The sequence below is a fragment of the Galeopterus variegatus genome, unplaced genomic scaffold (genome assembly GCF_000696425.1).
Source record: "Galeopterus variegatus unplaced genomic scaffold, G_variegatus-3.0.2 Scaffold5928, whole genome shotgun sequence".
Lineage (NCBI taxonomy): Eukaryota > Metazoa > Chordata > Mammalia > Dermoptera > Cynocephalidae > Galeopterus > Galeopterus variegatus.
This window is the reverse complement of record NW_007732039.1, coordinates 18,595-20,510: the sequence shown is the minus strand read 5'-3', so window position 1 is coordinate 20,510 and position 1,916 is coordinate 18,595. Positions and strand designations below refer to the sequence as shown.

Here is a 1,916-nt window from a genome sequence, read left to right as displayed (position 1 = left end):
GTTGTGTTTAATAAAGTAGATAACCACTGAAGTTTTTGAGCAAGGCACAGAGATATGAGATATGTGTTTTAGAAACACTAATAGGGCTGGCTGGTTAGCTCAGTTTGTTAGAGCTTGGTGCTGATAACACCAAGGTCTAGGTTTGAATCACTGGACCAACCAGCCACCAGAAAGAAAAAAAAGAAAGAAAAGAAACTTTAATGCAGTGACATTAGACTGTAGGAAAAAAACTGTAATAACCCTGGTAATGAGAGTTTATAAAATGTGGCAGCTGATTGAATGTACATAGAAGTTAATCAAATTTTGAATCTGTAATTGAGAGAATGTTGGTCCTACTAACAAAAAAGTTAAATCGGGGGGCCGGCCCGTGGCTCACTCGGGAGAGTGCGGTGCTGATAACACCAAGGCCCCGGGTTCGGATCCCATATATGGATGGCCGGTTCGCTCACTGGCTGAGCATGGTGCTGACAACACCAAGTCAAGGGTTAAGATCCCCTTACCGGTCATCTTCAAAAAAAAAAAAAAAACAAAAAAGTTAAGTCGGAAGAATAGGCTGATTTGGAAAGGCAGGAAAAATGTTTTTCACTTTAGATGTGAATTTGAAGTCCCAATAAAATATCCAAGTTAAGATGTATAAAAGGCAGAAAATTCAGGACTGGAGTTTTGAGAAGCCTGTATAGAGTTGAAGTCTTATGAGTAAATGAGCACATTGAGTGCAGAGAGAATAAGTCAACCTTCAAGAAATGTCTACACTTAGGAAAGAGAAAGACAATATAAGAAAAAAAAATCATCTCATCTAGAAGGGGTAAGCTCTTGAAGAAAGGCTTAATATCTTCTGCTTTCTTTGTATCCCTTGTTGTAGTTTATTAATTTGTGATTTGAATATATGGGAAACAAAATCAGAGTACTGATAAGATTATTTTCTACAGGATGAGGATGAAGAAGTATACAAGAGAGATTTCAGCGCACCTACCCTGGAGGATCATTTCAACAAGACCATTCTTCCTAAAGTCATGCAGGTATGGGGAACCTTAATAATATGAGAAAAGTAATGTATTTTGAGGGCTGAGGCATGATGTATTTGGTGGTATAACTCATCGTCCATCCTTCCCTAAGGTCAAGAACTTCGGACGCTCTGGTCGGACCAAATACACCCACCTTGTGGATCAAGACACTACGTCCTTCGACTCAGCATGGGGCCAAGAGAGTGCCCAGAACACCAAGTTCTTTAAGCAGAAGGCAGCTGGGGTACGAGATGTATTTGAGCGACCATCTGCCAAGAAGCGGAAAACTACCTAGGGTCCAACTACTTATTCCTCCAGCTGTGGGACAAAAGAGGAAGTCTCAGCATCTTTTCCTTGATTGGCTTTTACCATTATTTTTACATGGCTCCAGTTTTCAGCCTATTGGACCTACTGCCATACTTGTGACACTGGGTTCCCCAGTCTTTGGAGGTGCTTTGTGGTTTGGACTCAGACTGAGAAACCCACAGAAAAGCACTATCCAAGTAGGATTAGAGGCTTCCCACTTAAAACTATTTCTGAGAAATCTTAGGTTTCATCACTACTGTGGCTTCCCATATTTATTTGGGACTGTTCTGAGCTTGGGTCAGAAATGTGGGCATGTAAGTAGCCAATGCATTATTACTTCTACCTTAGGGTTACAAGTAATATACCAAGAAATCTAAGCTCATTGAAACCTGTTCTGCATTTTTGGTTGGAGTCCGTTTTTCTAGGTGAACATTCTTTTTGATTCATTATGTATGCAAGTCAAGAAATAAAAGAATCACACACCAAGAGGATTTTTAGCATGACACTGGAAATAAAAGGTGCAGGCTGACAAGTATTAAATACCTATTAATAATAAACTTAAAAGACAGCAGGAGGCGCCGCTTGGGAGCGCGGCGGCGCTCCCGC

The 1,916-nt window shown here is 40.7% G+C and overlaps 1 protein-coding gene across 1 annotated transcript in view; it reads left to right on the top strand.

The window, feature by feature from the left end:
* Positions 1-1,801, top strand: part of MFAP1 (microfibrillar-associated protein 1) — a 15,111-nt gene extending 13,310 nt beyond the window's left edge. The window contains exons 7-8 of the mRNA XM_008590218.1: positions 930-1,019; positions 1,117-1,801. Of these exons, the coding sequence (XP_008588440.1) occupies positions 930-1,019; positions 1,117-1,299 (273 nt within the window). The 3' untranslated portion in view covers positions 1,300-1,801. The remainder of the gene's footprint in view (positions 1-929; positions 1,020-1,116) is intronic.
* The last annotated feature ends 115 nt before the right edge of the window (positions 1,802-1,916 follow it).